Here is a 21599-nt window from a genome sequence, read left to right as displayed (position 1 = left end):
CAAATTGCTCCCTCGTTGTGGTTTCCAAGAAAAGTTGTGATGGTATCATTTTGTAGAGTATGTCTTGATTTACATTTGTGCCACATTTCAGAGCAATTGATAGAAAAATATTGAAATTATAGAGGGAGCGGATTGTGCCCTCCATGGTTTACCGAGCTTAAAAAAAGGTATGTGGAGTTATGAGGGTTAACGGCTGATACTGAGACTAAGCTACTTCTCTGGAATTGCTATCATAGCAAAATATCATCTACAGATACATACCATTTCAAAATGCATAAGCAGAATTTGTCCCTTTAAGTGGTACCAATATCGTAAAAATCTGGTCTTGGCCCATGGACTAAAAGCAGATTAAACAAAACAAAGCCGGAATGATGGACATAGAACCCACCCAGTCGCATTTGGACAAATAAGACTAGAATTCAGTTTGCGGACAAGTACTCAGTTATCACATCCCTTTTCACCAAATTGTTTTTGGTTTTCTTTTTTGCATTAAAGCAGATTTTGAGGTTACAGAAACAGGCATATGTATGTATGAATAATGAATAACGAGACAAGTTTATTCAAACGAAGAAAACATTATCATATAATTATCTATATACCTTTTTAAGTCAACTTTTTGTATAGCCATTTTAAGAGCATAACATCTTTTAAGAAATGCAATAATTTTTTCTTACCATTTGCACCTAAATATTAAATCTGCTCTAATAAGAACAACGTAAACGTCGCCAAACATTTTTGGAAAGGTGTAAATTGCCCCTGTCAGTTTGCGCGAGGGTGTACATGTCGGTGCCATGGTAACGGCACTCAATAACGATGGACACGCGGAATAATATACTTTTTTCAGAGTGTGTATTTTCTCTCCAATATTTTAGGAGAGTCCACTTGAATATCGAATTATATATCATTTGAAAGCTTAGATTCTGCTCTTTCAGAAGATTAAAAACGTTTACTCTAGAAGGAGTGAATTACAGAAAAGTGTGAGTTTCGAGCGAAATTGATGTGAATATTGAGTGAACAAGTTTGGAGTTAATAGTTGTCTTTAATCAGCTCTTGATGCGATATTGTCTTCCTTGTGAACCATGATGCTTCATCCGTCTTTGTGTTTATACTTTTTTTTTGTTTTCTTGGTTTTTTTTTTCATGGGAGAGAAAGCAGATTTTAATCTGCTTTCTCTCCCAAACAAAGCCGGAATGATGGACATAGAACCCAACCAGTCGCATTTGGACAAATAAGACAAGAATTCAGTTTGCGAACAGGTACTCAGTTATCACATCTCTTTTCACCAAATTGTTTTTGGTTTTACTTTTTGCATTAAAGCAGAATTTGAGGTTACAGAAACAGGCATATGTATGTATGAATACTAAATAACAAAACAAGTTTATTCAAACGAAGAAAAAATTATCATATAATTATCTGTATACCTTTTTAAGTCAACTTTTTGTATAGCCAGTTTGAGAGTATAACATCTATTAAGAAATGCAATAACTTTTTCTTACCATTTGCACCTAAGTATTGAATCTGCTCTAATAAGAACAACGTAAACGTCGTAATTTTTTTGGAATCTTGTAAATTACCCCTGTCAGTGTGCGCGAGGGTGTACATGTCGTTGCCATGGTAATGACACTCAACAAAGATGGACACGCGGAATAATATATATTGTTTTTTTCAGCGTGTGTGCTTTCTTCCAAATATTCAGGAGAGTCCATTTGAATTGAATTATCCATCATTTTTTGCCCGACTTTTTGTTTCTTTTGTAGTGCAGGGTAACACATAATATAATAATCAAAGAAAATGAAAACTTACCAGAGAGAACCGATAATGAAAATCATCTTTTTTGCCCAAAGGTTTTAATGTATATACAATATAATATATATACATATATGTGACCGTGCACCTCAAAACGAACATAAAGTCGCACGCACTGATTTTGCGTGAGGACTGAAAATAAGTGAAATGTGTTAACCTAGCCGATCGTGACTTTTTCATATTTCCTGAAAGAGCGGGTCTTCTTTTACATTATGCTAAAATTTGGTATAATAAAACGGGCAGGAAAGTGTGTTTTTTTAGCAGTTTATCTCGAACATTTTTGGTAGAATAGTGTGATTAGGTGTGTCTTTAGAATCCCTTTTTCATTTCTGAAAAACCTTGTCCACACTCTTCACTTTCGACTCTAATAACTTTTGAAATGATAGTGCTTCTGCTTTGAAAGTTGACATTAATTATGGACAGAATGTGTTAATGAGACATGTTGAATTTCACTTTAATCTGATAATCTCTTCATTGCTGTTACTCTAGTAGTTTACTTCCTGTTTTTTGTCCCATTCATCGCACAGCCAGCACGGTTTGGTAAAGATTAAGCGCTTGACTAGACACTGTACTTCAGAGGCTCTTTTCACAGTTCACATTTTTCCTGAGTTTGTGCTTTCTTTCCAATATTTAGATAGGTTAGGAGAGTCCATTTGATTGGAGTGATTTTCGGACTAACAAACTTTCTGAATAAGAACATTTTTGATAAGAAACCTTCTGAATTAACAACGATTTTTTTTTTAATTTTCGGAATTGCAAACCTTTGGACATTCGGATTAACGAATCTTTGGAAGAGCGAACGTATCAAAGTGCAACCTTTAACCTATTCTTAATCACTGCTTTTTTAGTTTGTGTTTTCAAAGTAAGCACAAAAGCACTAACAAATTGACGATCTGTCTGTCTCTTAAATGTAAAATGAAAAAAAAAATCTTGGAAATGATTAAAGATTAACATTGCTATTCATTGATTAGTAAAAAAAAAAAAAACACTATGTCATGATAAGCGGATGATTTGCGTGTTTTCACCAGATAGCAATTGTGTACTGCATTATTTTTGTTCGCTTGTGACCGCAAAACAAATTCTCCAGAGGAATTTAGTATAACGGGAATGCACTGGCAATTCTTTTCTCTATTTGTTGGAGCCCGATTTCTTCTTTGTTTCTTCTCATTTTCATTCAATTGCTTCCACGTCCTTTTGAAACTTTTCCGTTTCTTCTTCAACACATGCCCATTATACATACTTCATCCGTCATTATCCTGAATGTGATTGCGTGGCACTTTTCGGATTTGTTTTGGTTTGTTTTGTTTTGGTTTTGTTTTCTGCTTGGTCGCAGCTTGTTCAGGCTACCCAGGGAATGAGAGAAAATCGTCGTGAACGGAAAAATAAGAATGAATGAAGTCATGTAATATCATGACAATTACAGCGAACGTCCGTTATGGAGACCAAAACTGGATGTGTTCTGTTTGAGACGGCAGCTACCATACTCAAAAGATAAACACTTGGCGCATCTGTCACTAAAAAGTGGCACTGTTCTTCTGTCTCCTTCTATGTAATCCATTGACTTATTCTACCAACGAACATCCGTGACCAAAACGTTTTCCGTTTGTTATTACAGGTAAATTGAGAGCTGAATGTTATTCACTTTTGGGTATGAGAGACTCGGTGATTTGGTAATATTTTCAAGTAACATTAACTTAACCCGTTGAGGACGGACTGATTTTGCTACAACACGCATTTCCCATAGACACCTGCCCGAGTATACTCGGGACTCGTCCTCAACGGGATAATATGCAGTGATATATTTGTAATTATCAGAAATTTCCTTTCTCGGACAGAACGTCCGTGAACGAAACTTTCAGAACCTGTAACAGTACGAATTGTCTCCAGAACCTCATTAGAAAGAAATTTGAATGCACCAAAATTACAGATAAACACAAAATTCCATTTTCCTATAACTTTGTTTTCAGTGTTAAGCTGTTTTTTGTATAGATAGAGGTAAAATAATCGTAAAATTGTAAGTAAACTTTCAATTAATTGTTCATCATGATCACATAACGTCTTAAAAGTTCTGAGACTACTGCTGTAAACTCATTATTTACTTTTTAAAACTTTCCGTGTCGCTATTGGTGCCAAAAGTTTTAAAGAATACAGGACACTTTCGGGACAAGTTATACCTATCGGTGGGGTTGCTTACGTCACGGACGTTCGCTGGAATTGTCACGGACGTTCGTTCTACAACTAGGGTCATTTTATAGGACGGATAACTAATCGGCAGAGAGTACCTAGCCTTCCTAACTCTTTCAAAATTTTGAAAAGGTATTGTCAATGCAAATTATAAGAATTTTGACATCCTTACAACATATGTATTGCTCAGAGGGGGAACAGAAGGTGAATTTTCAGAGAAAAAAATAATTATTTGCCTGGTTTTCGGTGAATTGCATAGTCAAAAAACTGCGGACAAACCTCAGTTCGCTCCAAAAATGACGTGCAGGTCCTCGGTTAGAGAGCCAAAGGTAAAATGTACCTTCACCATCAAAGCAAGATGGTGTCTTACTCGAAAACGTTTTAATCATCACGGACGTTCTTTCTTTCTCGGAGGTTCGTCCATTTTTACTGAGTATCGTTACTATGGCAACGACATGTACACCAGGTCCTGTGAGCAAACTGACAGGGGCAATTTGCACAGTTTTAATATACGCTACATGTAAAAAAAAAGTAATAACATTTCTGAGGACTACTGTTCTGTAGAGCCCAACTGATGTAGAGTTCTATGACGGTGGTTCCATTCTTTCAATTGGCGTGTTGACAAATGTCATCGATAACTGAGCACATTAACGTTAGAGACATAAGACTAGTGCTTTAGGGGGAAGGTTAGCATCGAAATGATCGTTCATTATCATCATTGTTTTTTCTTTACCAGTCTTCAATTTCAAGTAAGTTTGACAGCGATTAAAATACCAGGAATTTGGTGAATAAGCAGTCACTATAAAAGTCCCTGCGATTTCGTATACGCAGTAATATGTCTGTTAACACATGAATTCAATGGATCTGATTCTTTTTGGTATAAAATAATTGCTTTACAAAGAAGCAGGGGAAAACAGGAAAATCGGCTCAGTTAACACTCACATGTCTAACAGTGAATAATGGTTAAATAGCTGACCAGAATAATAGAATGACCAGAATATAGCTATAGCTTTTTTTGTCTTTGAATTTCGAGAGAAGCCAAATTCTACTTTCTTTCTTTCTTGTAATATTGAGTGATTTAGAGGAAAGGAAAGAAAAAGGGTTTTGAATATATCAAAGTACATGGAAACAAAGTGTGAGTTCTTTTGTATTAGTGTATCAGGCCAAGTCTAATGTTGTTAGTCATATGAGGGTATGAGAGTAATGGGTAGGCGTAATCGGCATGACACACAGTTGTTTTGTTTTGTTTTGTTTGTTTGTTTTTTTTAGGGGGGGGGGCTTCAGAAACAGTGTTCTCTAACAGGTGTGCTGGCGCAGGATTGTCATGCATAATCATTAAGTTACCCTCTGATATTTTGGTCTGACTGGCTTTTTTGTGCTGTTTGGGCAACGTGGAGGCAGCCAGTGACTACTGAGCTGTACCATCAAATGGCATTGTTACTTTTTTATTATCATTATTCTAAAGCTGTTATTGTGGAGTTCGAGGAAAGAAATAATATCCATCAATTTTAATGTAATTAGGACGAGTAGAACGAGAGGATAGACTAGAACTTTGATTTTACTATTTACAAGCCTTTAGGGTTGTTATTTGATTGCCCTGGTTTTTTAGTTGTTTGAGACTAGCCTACGTGGGAATGGCCATAAAATATTTTTAGTTTATTTTTTATTGGGTCAGATACGTATTTCTGCCCTACATCTACGTACATTAAGTGTGAATTTGTTCCTCGAAAGAAGAGCGCCCCCATCCCATTGCCTTAGGCTTATCCCACCAAATGATACGCCAATCGCTTTGAAGCCACGCACACAGCCCACACACTTGAGTATATTGCTCACCTGGCCAGCCTCTGCTGACAATCTCTCTTGGAAAAAAGCGTGTTTGTACCCATAGGCCCGAATTCACGAAGATGGTAGAAATGAAACTAATGTTTAAACCATGGAGCGCCAAGTGTCGCACGGAATATTTCGTTACGAATTCTATCACTTCGTAGACGAAATGATTATTTTTTAACGAAATGACAACATTTCACTGACGAAATGATAATTTCGTTAACGAATTTACCATTTTGACAACGAAATGACTGATTTCTAACAAAATATTCCGTGTGACACTTGGCGCTCCCTATTTTGTCCATGGTTTAAACCATGGTTTCAATTGTACCATCTTCGTGAATTCGCGCCAAAGAGTGTGCTTGGTAACATGGGAGCGCATTCCGGCTTATCATAAATATTCTTGCTGTACCGTGTATCCGGACAATGGAATATCCAGATTGTGTGTCCCGTAGAGATCAGTTGAGGAAACCAAATTAATGACTCAAACATAACCAGTAGGGATAACCTGAAATAAAGACATTGATAGCGCCTGGTGCCAAAACGATTTGGCACCGGTGAATGGCCATTTTTCATTTACCTACATGTATACCTCGGCGATTATTCGTCTTGCTGCCCCCCCCCCCCCAAAAAAAAAAACCAAACAAACAAACAAACAAACAAACAAACAAAACAAAAAACAAAACAAAAACAAAAACAAACAAAAACAAAGCAAAAGAGGGAAATAGACAACCACATTTATTACAGCTATTTTCTTGCGAATCTGCACTTATGACGGTGATTCTTTAGAATGTCACTATTTTAATCGTAGTTCTAGGCGACAACGGTAGTGCCAGAAGTATGATAGACAATAACGATTGTCACGAGTTTCTAAAAACTTTGATTTGTATTATGCATGCCTCCTTTTGAGAAAAATTTACACTAAAGTCTCAAAGAAACAATGGGAAGAGAAAGTGATATGCAAAATAAAATCTAAGGAACAGTAGGAAAATTGATCAAAGCTCTTGAAAACTGTGTACAAACACAAACACACACACACACACACATACACTCACACTCTCCCTCACAGATACACACACATCCTCAAACACACACACAAACACACACACCCATCCTCTCTCTTTCTCTCACACACACACATACACACACATGTACAGAGCGAAACCATCTACCTTGTTACAGACAGGTGAATTATGGTCTGACTTGTGAGCGTTGCTTCAACACTCAGAACTAAAACGAAGATAATTCGAGGACAGTAGGTGGACCTAACAACCTAAATGCATGCGTAAATGAATGAACAAAGAAACTACAACATCACGTTACATGTACTTGCACAGATATGTACAGTGTGTGTATTAATAGCTGCACGCCCAAAGCTCTTTTTAATTAATATATAAAATCCATGGAGCTCCCTCAGTGGCGTAAAGTATCCCATTAGAAAATATCTGCTATGACCTAGGACACGAGTAGACGGCCAAATCCTCCTTAGAGGGCGTCCTCCCAAATCCGACGCTGAAATGTTTTTAATCTCAGTCTTCCTCCCTAGCCCTTTCCTTCCTTCTTTCAATCTGCATTCTCTTTGCTTTCAATGCGTTTCCTTCCTTTTCCTACTCCACTCTCTGTAGATGTGTAGGATCGATATTTTGTGTGTGTGTGTGTGTGCTTGGTGAGTTGTGTTATTGAAGTATACTGTCCAATTGGAATGAAGAATACACCCATTATTGAGTTAAATTGTAGATTGTCCCAAACATGCAAAATCTACAAGAATATCATAATTAAATCTCGTAGGGTAGCAGATTGCGACAAAGTCCTTACGAGAATTTCATGGACATAAGTTCAAGCTCGTCTGTTGCGACACGGATTGTTGCCCCTACACGGATTGTCGCCTCCTGCTCGGGGCGACAATCCGTGACGGGCGTTGGCGGCACAGATTGTCGCCCCCGTCACGGATTGTCGCCTGGTGACAATCCGTGACGAGGGCTGGCGGCACGGATTGTCGCCCGCCCTCGAAGCACATTTTGCTGGGTAATATCGTTCTGGACATAATCATTGAAATACTAACACATAACTTACATGGCTACATCCATGCAAACATGCCATGTAAAAAGTCATGGTGAGGTTTTAAGGAAGTGTGTATGTATGTGCGCGTGCACATGATAATTTAGTGTCCGATTGTGCGTGTGTGTGTATGTGTGTGTGTGTGTGTGTGTGTGTGTGTGTGTGTGTGTGTTCGTGTGTGTGATGGAAGAATGTGTTTATTATGTCAGTTTTTTGCGTATGTGTTTTTTAGCTGCGCGTGGGGAGGGATACCTAGTAAGCTGTTGCTGGCATAAACGTTGATATTGATTTTATCAGCAGCTTTGAATTTGATGAGTTTGTTTGGCTGATTTGTATATGAATTCGGAGTGGAGCTTGCGTGCGGGCGGATGCTGCTTTTCTGCATACGGTCCATTATGTTTTGTTTGTCAACATTGGGAATTCGTTTCATCATGAAGGAATGTGGTATCGGTTCGGGTGTGCGTCGATATGAGGGAAGGGGGTTACATTTCGTTATTGCAAAAGTTTGTTATTCTGAAGGCTCATTCGTCCGAAGGCTCATTCGTCCGAAAGCTCATTATTCCGAAGGTTCGTTATTCCGAATTTCATTTTTGGATCAACGAACCTCTAGGTATAGGTAATTGTGTGTTTCGGATATTATGAAGCCTCGGAAAAAACGAAACTTCGGAATAACGAATCTTCGTGTGTGTGTGTGTGTGTGTGTGTGTGTGTGTGTGTGTGTGTGTATATGTATGTATTTGGGTTGGTGAATGTGGGTGTGGGATGATTTAGGTTTTGTTTCATCAGGGGTTGGTGGGTTGGGGATTGGATTTGAAGAAGGATAGTTATAAATGGTATGACAGATGTTGGTAGGGTTTAATATTCAGGAAAGATGTAGGCCCTAGATTTGTTTCGGTTGGGGAGGGGAGGGGGTGGTCGGGTTTTTTTTATGACTGATTTTATTCTAGATTTGTGTAATGCATTTGTGTTTTTTTATGTATATGCTCTTGTAAGTAAGAAGGTTTTACATGATCCAAACCAATATATTCAAGGAATATAGGTTTGGTAGGGCCCTACATGTCAAAACTTTCTCGTGAAGAAATTATTAGTAGGGTTGGTCTATAATCGAGTTATCTATGTTGAAGTGAGATTATTTGTGGTATAAATTGACAAATGGATTTCTTTGTGTTTCGAATTGCCATTTGTGCCATTTGGGTCGATTTATGAATGATTTGAATGAATTCAATAAATATCAAGGAAAAAAGTGTTGAGTTGGTTCATTTGCATTATGAGGATTTGTTTGAGTGTTTGTTGGTGTTTGTTTGTATGTATTAGGGGTGTGCAATGGCAGTTCGTTTGTGCTAAAATCAACTAACGATTGACAAATTTTTTACGGCGTGTGGAAATTATTCGCTCATGCATAAAGCATGCCAAACCTATTCTGGGACAAAGAATAGTGGTATGGACGTTCTAGTTTATAAGACTGATGGATGAAAATTACTGCAGTGAAAAATTAACAAAGACAAATAACATTTAGGGAGGGTACCTCCCTCGTATGTATTTTCTCTCGGTCTCTCTCTCGCCTAGCCCGCCTCACCGCTGATATTGTTTGACACACCCATACTATTTTTAGATCAACGCTGGTGTGAATTCTTTAAACACGTGCTCATACACTCTGAAGGTGTTTGTATTGCCACAGTAGCTTCACTATATTCCACATACACACGTAAGCATTCAGGCACACGTATACACACAGACAAACAAGCCACCTCCACTATTCAACCACCACACATGCACAGTTTCTACATATTGTATTATTATATTCCAAACACACACACATACACACACACACACACACACAACAAATCATACACATCACATATCATGCAGCTCACAATACACACAAACACACAACACACACGCACACACACACACACACACACACACACACACACACACATACGCATAACTTACCAGTCATACCCATCCCACCAAAGCTTAACACCGGAGGAACCACCCCGAGCCCGGGGCGACAATCCGTGACGGGGCGACAATCCCTGTCGCAACAATTTTTTTGCCAACACGGATTGTCGCCTTTGAGGTCAAAAACTGGGAACTGCACAAGCGTCACGGATTGTCGCCAGGCGACAATCCGTGTAGGGGCGATAATCCGTGTCGCAACACTCGTCTGTCATACCGGAATCCAGACAGTTATGATTATATCTCGATTGTAATAAGAACATATTTGTTGGTTGATTTTTTCAAGTGTTTTTTCGTGATTCTGTAACGTCACTGCTAAGATACAAAATAATGGGGTGCACGCGTAACGAAACCGACATCCACGAGTCATACAGCCCATGAGTCGTACAGCCCATTATATTCCGTGAGTTATACAGCTCACGAGTTATACAGTCCATGAGTTCCACACTAAGCAAACAAGGCCCACGTCGCGGCTGTATCTGTCGAACTCGTAGGCTGCTTTTAGCTAGTGTCGAACTCATTGGTTTTATGTGCCTAGTGTCAAACGTATGTGCTGTATGACTCTTGAGCTGTGTGACTCATGGACCTGTATTCAATGTCGAACTCGTGGGCAGTATGACTCGTGGGTGTCGGTCTCGTGGGATGACCCCAATTTCTTATCCTTTATGACGCCCTTTATTCTCTGTTCCTAGAAGTGTCTCATGGAGCTCCACACTGTATCATGTGAAGACTCCAATGAACAATGTTATTTACTGTTTAGACCATGCGATCGAACCATCAAAAGGATCAAAGCAAGAAAAGAGTTCGTGTCGGATTCATATTGATATTACAGCGAAAGTGACCAGTGTCTAATGTCATGTCTTCAAGTAATGAAGTGCTACGATACAGGAAGGACTGTGATTGTATAGTCTACATTAATGAGGAAGTATCGTTTTCGCATTATCTTCATGTGTTTGTTTTATAAACGAATGATACTAAACCGTACAGGATGTAAGAAGAGTGAACAATAAAAGCTCATCCCGCCTTACCCAACAACGTGGCAGCAGGACGGGGTACCCCCAACACACACCAGGACACTTTCAGAGTACAATGTATAGGGTTACTTTATCACGGGACAAATTAACGATAAACAACGCTTACAGACACAAACATGATGATAGCCAAAAAGAAAATGACATTTTAAGATTCCCACATTTTGAACAATGTAAAAATGGGAAAAATTACGGCTCAAAAAGTATCTTCGTCCGTTTTCCCTTAGTAACAACAACCTGGGCATGATCACAAACTCGTAATAATGATGCGTTCGTTTGTACACAGTACTGGGTACCAAATAGAAATTCGCTACTTTGTGGAATGATTATTGATATTGTTATCATTATTAATTACCAAAATGTTTGTAAAATTTTTTCTAAGCGCTTTACTGAAGAAGATGTTCTTACACCAATGCATGCTCTCAGCAGCGCATCCTCCCAACATCAGGTGCATCTCATAATGCGTTATCGATCCAAAATAAAAAGCATGCCTATCCTTTTATTTTGCTGAATGCATGACTTGACTCATGTGAAAGAAAACGATATATATATATATATGTCACAACAACGTATAGAAAGTTTATATATAATGTCACAACAACGTATAGAAAGTTTTAAAATGAGTCTTGATCATACCGACTGGTCTGCTGTTTATAATATGAATGACGCTGATATAGCGTTTGATATATTCAATGAAATTGTTTTGCGTTTATATGATGCTCATTTCCCAGTTTCATCGATCAAATTGAATTATAAAAAAATCCCAAGAAGTCCTTGGATCACCAAATCAATTTTGAGATCTATAAATCGTAAAAACAATTTATTTTATAGATATAAGTCTAGTGGTACAGAAGAAGCAAAACGTAAATACTCAGCTTACCGAAATACTTTGACTTCTGTGCTACGTAAAGCAAAAAAAGATTATTTTTCTGCACAATTTCAAATCCATAAAAATGATATCAAGTCTACTTGGAAAGTTATAAATGATGTATTAAAAAAGAATGACGGAAAGAAACTGGGAATTGATAAAATAATACAAAATGGAACGATAATTGATGACTCCCGTGGTATTGCTGAAGCATTCAACACGTATTTTGTAAATATTGGGTCAAATTTGGCCAGAAATATTCCTTTAACGGAAAAAACATTTCATTCATTTCTTGTGAATCCCAATCCTAGTTCTATATTTTTCACGCCCGTAGATGCATTGGATGTCATTGATATTGTAAATAATTTTAAAGCTAAACAAAGCTCAGGCTATGATGGTATTTCAATGTTTCTTCTTAAACAAATCATTTATGAAGTAGCCGCACCTTTGACCCATGTATTCAATTTGTCTTTAATGACTGGTGTTTTTCCTAGTAAAATGAAAGTTGCCAAGATTATTCCTGTTTTTAAGAAAGGCAGACAGGACGACCTGGGCAATTATAGACCTATATCTCTTTTATCATCATTCTCCAAAGTACTTGAAAAAGTTGTCTACTCCCGAACTATCAAGTTTTTAAATGACCATGATATCTTAGTAGACACTCAATTTGGTTTTCGCAAAAAACATTCGACTACTCACGCTGTTTTGTTGTTAATAGATAAAGTTGTTCAAGCTATCGAAGCTAAATCTCACACTGTTGGAGTTTTTCTGGACCACTCCAAGGCGTTCGACACAATTGATCATGAAATATTACTGTACAAACTGTCTCATTACGGGATTCGTGGCAGCGCCTTGGAGTGGTTCAGAGATTACCTCACAAATCGATCACAATTTGTACACATTAATGATTCTGATTCAAGCACAGCAAATATAACGTGTGGTGTTCCACAAGGCTCCCTTTTGGGACCACTTCTTTTTATTGTGTACATAAATGATTTGCCCAGGTCGTCAGCACTCCTTTCTTTCCTCTTGTTTGCGGACGATTCGAGTCTTTTTTTGACGCACAAAAATCCTACTGAGTTACTTGATATGCTTAACTCTGAGTTGAATCACGTCAATGATTGGATTCAAAGTAACAAACTATCTCTAAATCTAAACAAAACTAATTTTATGGTGTTTAGTAATACAATCACTTGTTTACCTGGCTCAATTTCAATCACAGGAGTAAACTTACAACAGACAAATTCAGTTAAATTTCTTGGTCTTTTAATTGATTGTAAATTATCTTGGCAGAAACAAACAAATCATTTATGTAAGTTATTATCAAGAAATTTGGGTGTTATACAGAAGCTTAAGCATGTTTTCCCCACATATATATTACGTACCTTATATTCGACTTTGTTATTGCCGTATCTTCATTATAGCATACTGGCCTGGGGGAATTGTTCCAAAATACGCCTGGAGTCTATCTTTAGAATACAAAAGCGAGCTGTAAGGATTATCAATTGTACCAATTATTTAGCACCGACAAGCCCTCTGTTCAAAAGTAATAACCTCTTAAAGATTTTTGATATATATTTTTACTCCCTTGGGATATTTATGTACCAGTTAACTAAAGACGAATTACCTTATGCTTTCACTCCCATGTTTGTAAAAAATAAAGTTATACATTCCTACCCTACAAGACAGGAAAATTCATTTCACTTTTCTCCCGTGAGAACTGCATTTGCTCTTAAAACAATAGTACATACAGGTCCAACATTCTGGAATAGCCTTGACTCCGACATTATTGAATCGTTGTCATTGAACTGTTTTAAACGTAAACTAAAAAAATCCCTTGTGCAGGCTTATATCTAATAATACAACATGCAATTTTATTTGAACTCCCTCTTCTTTATCAGATTCGTTGTTTATCATATGTATTCCATGGTTGCCTTTTGTTTGTTTTTTACTGAGTCATTTATGTCAAGGCTATTCCTGAATTAATGAATCATTATGTATCATGTGCGTTTTTGCGCATTCTTACAGTTACGTAACTGTGTTGCTCGGGTGACAAGGAGTCTTGTTAACGCGTTACAGGTGGCTACTTTGTATTTCGCTATGCTTTCGTATATTTTATTCCTTTCCTTTGCTCTTTTTGCTCTCTTTTCTTTTACGTCCCTTTCCTTCCTTTCATAGTTTTCGTTTCTAGGTTGTTTAAGAAGACCAACACTTTCATATATACAGGGACCTATACATTACAAGCTTTGCTTTTTAGTAGGTCCCCACATTTCATGTTTGTTAAATTGTCTTCTCTTGTATTTTTTGTAATTTACGACGCTATGTTCAATCTTATGTTCAATCGATCGTATCATGTTTGATGTTTTGAAATGTGGAACAATAAAATCAAATCAAATCAAAATCAAATATATATATATATATATATATATATATATATATATTACCAAAGACTGATAAACATGGATGTAATAATCATCTAATAAAGTGTATTTCAATGAAAGGAGGGAAGGGGCGGTGCTTGTGACAGCATATTATGGTCTACATTTCCGCATCCTCGATCGTGGGAACATGGTAAGTCGGAGGCTATCATACAAGGCCCGTGGCGTAGAAACAGCAACAAAAATATAACACTTTTGTCCACTTAGTGTTGTAACAACAAAAGAAACACAAGCATCAAATTGCAGGCGATTTTACAAGAGTGGAAAGCTGCAGGGCAGGAGAAAAGAAATAATTATGATAATTGTTTGATGTTCTATGAATCGAAAGAAAAGGGATGCTAACCAGAAATATATAAAATTAGTTTTCTGTGTTCATTTCCATTTGTATGATATACTTCCATGTATACAGTTTTGAATAGACAAAGAGCGAGAGAGCAAGACAGAGGGAGAGGGAGAGAGAGAGAGAGAGAGAGAGAGAGCCAGACAGACAGAGTTGGTGGCAATGATATAGAATGTTCAAATCCAACTATTCCTTTAAACGAACAAATAAGGAAATAACAAAAACATTTGCTTGTTTGTCCATTTATGTATGGACTATGTCTGTATGCTATGTACTATGTTTGTATTTATTTTTGTATACATCCAAGCTGGACATTCTGTATTATTATATTTTGTTATATTTTATGTATTTCAATCTAGAAATACTAAAATGAAATTGAAAAAAAATATCTCTACATGGATTACTTATACTGAATAAGTACAATGTCACAAAATAAATCACGATTCGTTTAGTTTCTATGTTTCTTTTTGTTCCTATTGTAATCCTCAATGGCCTCTTTTCAACATTTCCCCCATATTTAAAGATTATACAGCAGTTAGAGCATGGTCGTCTTTAATATCAGTTATCAATATTTGGCTCTGTGACAAAGCGCTAAGTGTTGACTCACGTCCGGTCACGTGACTTCTTATGTGTTTATCTTATGACTGTTTTCATTAAGACACTCTTCTCTAATACACCATAGTATCTGGTTACCATTTCATTTAATCCCCCTAGACACGTACGATTCCCATACTGGAAAATGTTAATTTGTGTTTTTGTTGTTGTTATTGTAATCCTTAAGCTGGGAGATACTAAATTTTAGAGTTTTCGAATATCAAAATCCTCACATACTGCTATATTCTTTTATAACTACACTTTTCTCTTATTCTCTTTCAACAAAGAGAATCGAGGTTGCGAATCATTACGGAGACGCAACTAAAGAAACGAAAGGAACATACTGGCAACAAAAATTAATTTGCATTTGGGACAAAAAATAATGTTACTTTATTTGAGAAGACGAGGCAGGAAGAAACTTGAGCAAGCATTTCACAATATTCTTGCCAAATGGGGAAAAAAAGCATTGTTCGTTTACAAAGTTTTCATTGCCAACTTTTTGATATCTACCATGACGAATTTTGTTTGCCTCCCTCCAATAAGTAAATATACTGAAAGGTTTGAATTCGCAAACTTACAATGCGATAAATTCAATTCATCATACTTTCTCAGATATGGGGCCATTGCTCGAATTTGATTATTTGAATTACACACGAAATTCCAATATTTCTGATTAGGATTCAATTAGAGAGTTAACATGATAATGAGCGAGACAGCGAGGGGAAAACACTGAAAATGATGAACACTTTCTTCGTTTTCAGGAAGAGCAAAATTTTGTGAATATTTTCTGGGTTGGTATTGGATAATTTACTCTGAAAACAAGGTGTAAAATAATCTAAAATGATAAAAAGAAGAAATCACAAAATACAAAAAAAAATATAAATTTCATGGTTTATTCAGGAAATCATTTATCATTACACTACCTTATTATGGAATCGTTTTCACTGATATACGCTTTATTTTTGATGTTTCTTTAAGAAGAAGAAGAAGAAGACAATTTCAAATCAGATATGAATAAGTATTCGAATTCGAATAACACCTCATCAGGCTAAAAACACATAGTTACGTAGATTTTTTTTTGTGGTAATTTCAAATCTTACTTAAGTCATGAATATGCATTCAAATTCAAACAGCGCTCGCACGCGAAAATATTCGGTGTTGCGAGCGTGTTTCGTATACATCCTCTTACAACTTGTTTGATTGTAGCAGGACCATTTTCAGCGGTGTCAAATCAACATGATTCAAGACTAGCGGAGTGATATTTCTGTCCCATCCGCAGCACTCCCTCGTGCTTCCGCACGATGACACTCCCAACGTAATACCAGTCACGATATAAATGACCCACAGACTTTCGGACTTTATCAAGCATTCATCTCGACTACACGTGTTCTAACTTCACTCGTGATTATGGTAGGAACACTTTGAAATAATACACAAACGTTGTGCCATGAACTGTACACTTGCACGTTTAAAAAGAAAAGCACGCATTTTGACCCTTTTTTTCCAATAACATCAACAAAGGATTGGTATTCTCGTTATTTTGAAATCTTGATTAAATTTGTGTTCAGACCCATTATATTATGTACACATTTTATGTGCATAAAAACTATATCATATGCCTCATGTGATATACACTGTATATTCAATTTATTCATAATCGATGCATGACTCCCACAAAATTGCTTTTGATTCTCTTGCAGATGGCAAACTTGAAATCTTGGAGAGCCAACATGGCACAACAGATCACAGTCACGGGTGGAATCGTACTGTTCTTGGTGCATTCTTGTGGTAAGATACCATTCCTCATATTGACAATCATTGTGACTTCGTCAGATCATGTAGGGACCTACATCACAAAAAGGTACATTGTAATGATGCGAATTTGTTCCTGTAAATTCAAATTCAACAAAATTAAGTTCCCAACTTTATGTTATTTCCTTGTCAATAGATTCTAGAGAGGTATTCTCTTTATAGGAGCAAGGATACAAAAATACTTAGCATGAATATGACATAATTATCGTATAACGTAGAAAGGTACATTTATAAAACCAAGCAAAGTATTGAAGTTAATTCTTGTTAAAACTTAATTGGCTTGACAAAATGTCTTTCATTCCACAGCCGCCGTGACTTTCACCGTACCAAGTACCCTGACGGCGAACCGCCAAGTCACTGCGCGGTGTACGGAGAGTGGAGTGCTCGAGTCACAGACAGCGAGCTGGTTCTTGGACGGCGTCCAGATCACTGAGGGCGTGGTCACAAATAGCATTCAGGCTCGACAAGACAAAGGATGGGGATACCAAGGAAACGCGCGAACAAGTCAACCTACAGAGACCAGTGGATGTTACATATGCTGACCGGAAAAAAGACAGGATCATTGTAAATACATACCACATTGTGATGAATAAATCAAGAAAGTGCTCAAGTGACAATAAACGTATACATCATTTCCCATGAGACACATACAACCAGGTGATTCTTGGTTGAAACATCAGTCTACGCGAGAGAAATTCTGCCCAGTAGATCTACATGTCCAATTAGCAGGAAGATCATTGTCACTTTGATACTTTTAAATCACATCTAAGGACATTTCGCTGACGCTCTGACCACACGGTTGCTTTATTTCAAGTGAAAAGGCACAGCACTATGACATTCAAGCGCCACCCTGCCCCTACGAAGTCAATGTGATATGACTCTGTCCATTTTATAAAGCTTAATGCTGACAAAACCGTATTAAATGATGATTAGCAGTAAAGGTAAGCGTATTACGGTAAGAAAAAAAAATAAACATGAACGGTATTAATAAAAGATGCATTCAGTTATTCACCTACCGTGTAATTTACACTCATAATGATAACAACATTGTCTTACCAGTGTTAACTGAAAGTTAAACTTCAATTTGTATCGTTGATATCAAGTCTGTTCTGATAAGGGGCTTTTTCTCCATGCATGCGTATTTGTGTGATCATAAGAACACATTGACCTTGACAATGCAAAAAAAAGTAATAAACTTATAAGGAAATACATTTGAAAAGATTGGTTAGATCAAAATTACAGACGAGACAAGAGACACAATAAAATTGGACGACGTAATGAAGGGCGTAGTCTCTTGAGTAACATCAGCGACGGAAGTGACCTTTGTACAGACAAACGCATGTACGACTGAAAACCCTTCGTATTTCCATCCCTCATGATGAAGGCGGTTAGAATTTTCACGAAGAAAGGCTCTGATGACTTGAAAATAAGTTGTCAACGATGGAAATGTATAAAGATATTTCCATGAAGCTGGACATACTGTTTTAGTGCGCAGGTTGGTGACGTTTTTGAAAAGCACGTCAGGGAAGAAATTGCTTGCCTTTAAACGACTTCTCTACCTACAGCATAGAAAGGACACAATAAACGAAATAGCAAATTCAGACGCAATATAAACGCTGCAACGATAACTTTCTCAGACAAAATTAAATTATGGGTTATCTTTATTGTGATTAATACAAATTTTGCATATTCATAATTGCTTTTAATATTTCATTTCTGCCTGATTTTTCTGCCCAACCACTGCAGGCACTAATGAAAATACTTCAACACACGACTGACATACGAGGATTAAATTCATTAGCATTCATAACCAACAGATGCATATAGTGTACTTAGTAGTCTTGATAATGAAACAATCGGGATCTGACCACTGCTTTCATCCTAAATTTGCATTTGCTTTGCCGAAGACGACGGAAGTAACATTTGACAGCACTTAAAGATCTGTTGTGAAATACGAGTAATTTTCTCCAAATTTGGCTGTACTTTGAGGAATGAGGGTAACAAGAGAAGGAGAAAGAACTTAAGTACCTCAGAGACATCGAAGAACGATATTGTCGTCAATCAGAGATTCGAAAATGCTAAGATTGTCCATGGAAGAAGCAACTGATACATCTGTACCTGAACGGAAGATAAGATCATCCTCAATTCGGGCCACTCTATGGGAGTGTGTGCGTAGCGCGTTCTTAAAAATTACAGAAGTTTGTCGAAACGCTTCAAAATTCTGCTTGTCGAGATGAATATGGATGGAATATCATCACCTGATTTTAGATTTCTCCCAGCGATGACAAAAAAACTGTTATGGTGAAAGAAATCCCGTAAGATATCTATGATATTTCTCCCATTCTTGCATTTGATCTTCACATGTTTCCATGTCTCCAATGAATATTTCAAAATAAATTGATAGTATCTGTCTTTATCATGTCCTTTGGACGTTGTTGTACGTAAGATTTGTTAATGACGCTTGTGCATAAATCAGGGAAGCTTACTGATTTGCATATAGGTGTGTAATACTTAGTAACAAATAATTTCAGTTGTGACATTAAGAAATAAAATAGACATGAAAGTAAATATGTTATATGACGCAGGTAATGACTGTCTTCCCCAGGTAAGAGCATCAGATATACAGAAGCTTATACACATGGTCTTATTAATAAATCTAAATAGAATGACCATACATACTTATCCGTCTTTATATATTTCAATCTTCAATCCAGAACTACATGAGATCAGAGGACACAAAAACTCTGCCGACAAACATATCTACAGAAGTTACGTGTCGCCAGTGGCATAAACATCGACTTGTTCATCGGCGTCTCTATCTACACACTACATTAGCGTGACCGTCAATAATCGCACATTAAAACCATTTCAGTGGTAAAGTGGTGCATCTTAAAAAGATTCGAACTGAAATGTATTTACAAATGTTTATGAAGCAGGCCAGCATTGCATTTAATGATTGAGTTTGATTTTATTCTTCGGATAGCGTGATATCTTTCTTCCCTTTGCCTGGTACATGAGCTATGATGGTAAATGTCCTAGATGGTTAGCATAGGACAAATATTTCCTTTTTCGTATTCTGTCTTTGCATTTAAGAAACGTGGAATCAATCATAGTCTTCGAAATACACATTGTTGGAAATCTTAGTTGTTGCCGTAGATGCAACAGTTTTATTACTTGTACAAAAGGTAATATTTCCAAATTCTTACAATATCGTACCATCAATATTAACCCGAAGATTGCATCAAGCAATATTTGTTATTTCAGAATCTCACTCGTTTTCACAAGACGTCCTAGTGTAGACTAGAAATGATTGTGTTAGGCATCATAGCCGTATGATAACTTGCAATAAAAATCCATAGAGGTCTCATCCGGAAAGTGATTACGGAGTCGTAACATGCATGAAACGATTCAGACATTCATGTAGCATAAGATGACTTGAATCGCAAATCTGAAAGAGAGAGTATGTTACCGGACCCCTTACATTCCAACTATTATCTTTATTACTGCACCAATCGTTGCTATTACTTCAAGACGTATTACAACATCGAAAGTGTGTTGACCTTCACCCCTTCCGCTGATCATCACGGGAAGACGCTACAGTGCATCATTTCCGGTTCTCAACGATCAGCCACACTGAACGTGAAACGTATGTACAGTATCCAGTATCATTGTATAAATTATGACATGCATTGTAAAAGTGTGTGTGTGTGTGTGTGTGTGTGTGTGTGTTTGAGTGTGTGTATGTGGGTGTACGTGTGCGTGTGTGTGTCTGTGCTATGTATTAAAATGAACATTTAAAAAAAAATCATACTTTATAATGTGTCTTTCAAATGTTTTACCGTCACTCGTCGAATGTCGGATTAAAAAAAAACAACATTGTGTCCTGTGCCGTGACACAAACAATGGCGGATCTGGTGCTCCCCCTTTTGTTTTCTTGCTTTCGTTTTTGATAAAAGATAGAAAAAGGAAGAATAAATAAAGCAGCGCAATGGGCTTACGCGGTCCTTTATACTTTTTTATTTTTTTAAATAAAAGTACAGTGGATCAGAAAAAAGCGCTTTAGCCCCTTGTCAGCTGATGAAATCCTAGTCCACTGCCTGGACTGTTTTCGTCCTGCTTTCCCCACAGTACAGTCATTGAGAGAGCATGCCAATATTTCGTCGTTAATGGCTTTAAAAAAAAAGTAGGAATGCGAGCCTTAAATCGGAAGGCAGCAATTAGTGGACTTGCAATTATGCGTGGACTGTCGGAATTAAAAGGCTTCGCGCTACCGGCCTGTGAGGGCGCAAATTGAAGATGGAAAAGAAAAGAGTCCCGAATCGGGACTAAGGGCCCCATCACACTACAACGAATGCCCAACGAATGCCAAGCGAAAGCCCAACGAATTCGAAAATGTGAAGACAGTTTGGATGTCTGACGTTCTTTGAATTCAATAGCTATTCGTAGGGATTCGCAGAGATACGCTGGAGATTTTGGACATGTTTAAAAAAAAAAAATCGTCTCCAGCGTATCTCTGCGAATCCCGACGAATAGCTGATGAATACAAAGAGCGCCAAGCATGTTACGAACTATTCTAGTATTACCAACGGATGTGAACATATCATCAAATTTTCAAACTTATTGGACATTCGTTGGGCATTCGTTGGGCATTCGCTGTAGTGTGACAGGGCCTTTATGACAAC

At 37.2% G+C, this 21599-nt stretch overlaps 1 protein-coding gene across 1 annotated transcript; it reads left to right on the top strand.

Annotated features, from left to right (window-relative positions):
* The first annotated feature begins 16473 nt into the window (after nucleotides 1-16473).
* On the top strand, nucleotides 16474-17459 carry LOC139722439 (uncharacterized). The gene is made up of 3 exons (XM_071633733.1): nucleotides 16474-16515; nucleotides 16806-16893; nucleotides 17224-17459. Exons 1-3 carry the CDS (start codon nucleotides 16513-16515, stop codon nucleotides 17457-17459), a joined length of 327 nt encoding a protein of 108 aa, XP_071489834.1. The 5' UTR covers nucleotides 16474-16512.
* Nucleotides 17460-21599: the final 4140 nt, after the last annotated feature.

This window comes from Diadema antillarum, unplaced genomic scaffold (genome assembly GCF_040938485.1).
Source record: "Diadema antillarum isolate AM-2024a unplaced genomic scaffold, OU_Dant_1.0 scf00000165, whole genome shotgun sequence".
Lineage (NCBI taxonomy): Eukaryota > Metazoa > Echinodermata > Echinoidea > Diadematoida > Diadematidae > Diadema > Diadema antillarum.
The sequence above is the reverse complement of the archived record's forward strand: the minus strand, read 5'-3'. Positions and strand labels throughout refer to the sequence as shown.